Source organism: Fulmarus glacialis, unplaced genomic scaffold (genome assembly GCF_000690835.1).
Source record: "Fulmarus glacialis isolate BGI_N327 unplaced genomic scaffold, ASM69083v1 scaffold28767, whole genome shotgun sequence".
NCBI classification, from domain to species: domain Eukaryota; kingdom Metazoa; phylum Chordata; class Aves; order Procellariiformes; family Procellariidae; genus Fulmarus; species Fulmarus glacialis.
Genome location: NW_009224240.1, coordinates 1,946 through 2,544, shown reverse-complemented (window position 1 = coordinate 2,544; position 599 = coordinate 1,946). Strand labels below are relative to the sequence as shown.

Genomic DNA, 599 nt, shown 5'->3' with positions numbered 1-599 from the left:
TCCCGACACTGTCACGGCATGAGGACGCTGCGGCCGGGGAAGGGCACACAAAGCCCCCTTTATTGGGAAAGTCCTGCCTGTCGGGAGTCCCCACGCTGCCCCCTTTGCACAGTTCCAGGGCTCGCGGCCCTCCTGGGATGGCCGGGAACAGCCTGGGAGCCAGGTGAGGAAAGAGCGGGCAGAAGGGGCAGTCCCAGAGGCCAGTTCCCATCGTCCGGCTGGCCACGCTCTCACTGGGCCTTCTTGGAGATGGCTGCGGGCCTCCTGCTCGGCTGGGGGGTGTGCGGCGCCGGCGGGGGGGCTGTGCCATACCAGAGCTGGAGCAGGACAAGTCCGTGGCAGATGTGGAGAGAGAGGGAGCTGCAGACCGTGGAGGGGTAGGTGTTCCAGCAGAGCTCGATCACGCCCAGCAGCAGCACCCTGCAGGGGAGAGAGCTGGGGGTCAGCATGGGGGGGACATGCCAACCCCCCTTGCTCCCCCAGCAGACGGGTGCTCCCCCTCCCCAGCAGCACGCACTTGGGCATGTGGGCAAGCTTGGCAGTAGGGGTGCACCAGAGTAAGTAGGGCAGCGTGTGGAAATACCAGACGTAGAACTGGT

The 599-nt window shown here is 66.1% G+C and overlaps 1 protein-coding gene across 1 annotated transcript in view; it reads right to left on the bottom strand.

Annotated features, from left to right (window-relative positions):
- Positions 1-230: 230 nt before the first annotated feature.
- The window catches only part of ALG3 (ALG3, alpha-1,3- mannosyltransferase), a gene marked incomplete at its 5' end in the record, with an annotated part of 2,257 nt that continues 1,888 nt past the window's right edge, over positions 231-599 (bottom strand). The window contains 2 exons of the mRNA XM_009582103.1: positions 231-420; positions 518-594. Coding sequence (XP_009580398.1) covers positions 231-420; positions 518-594 — 267 coding nt within the window. The remainder of the gene's footprint in view (positions 421-517; positions 595-599) is intronic.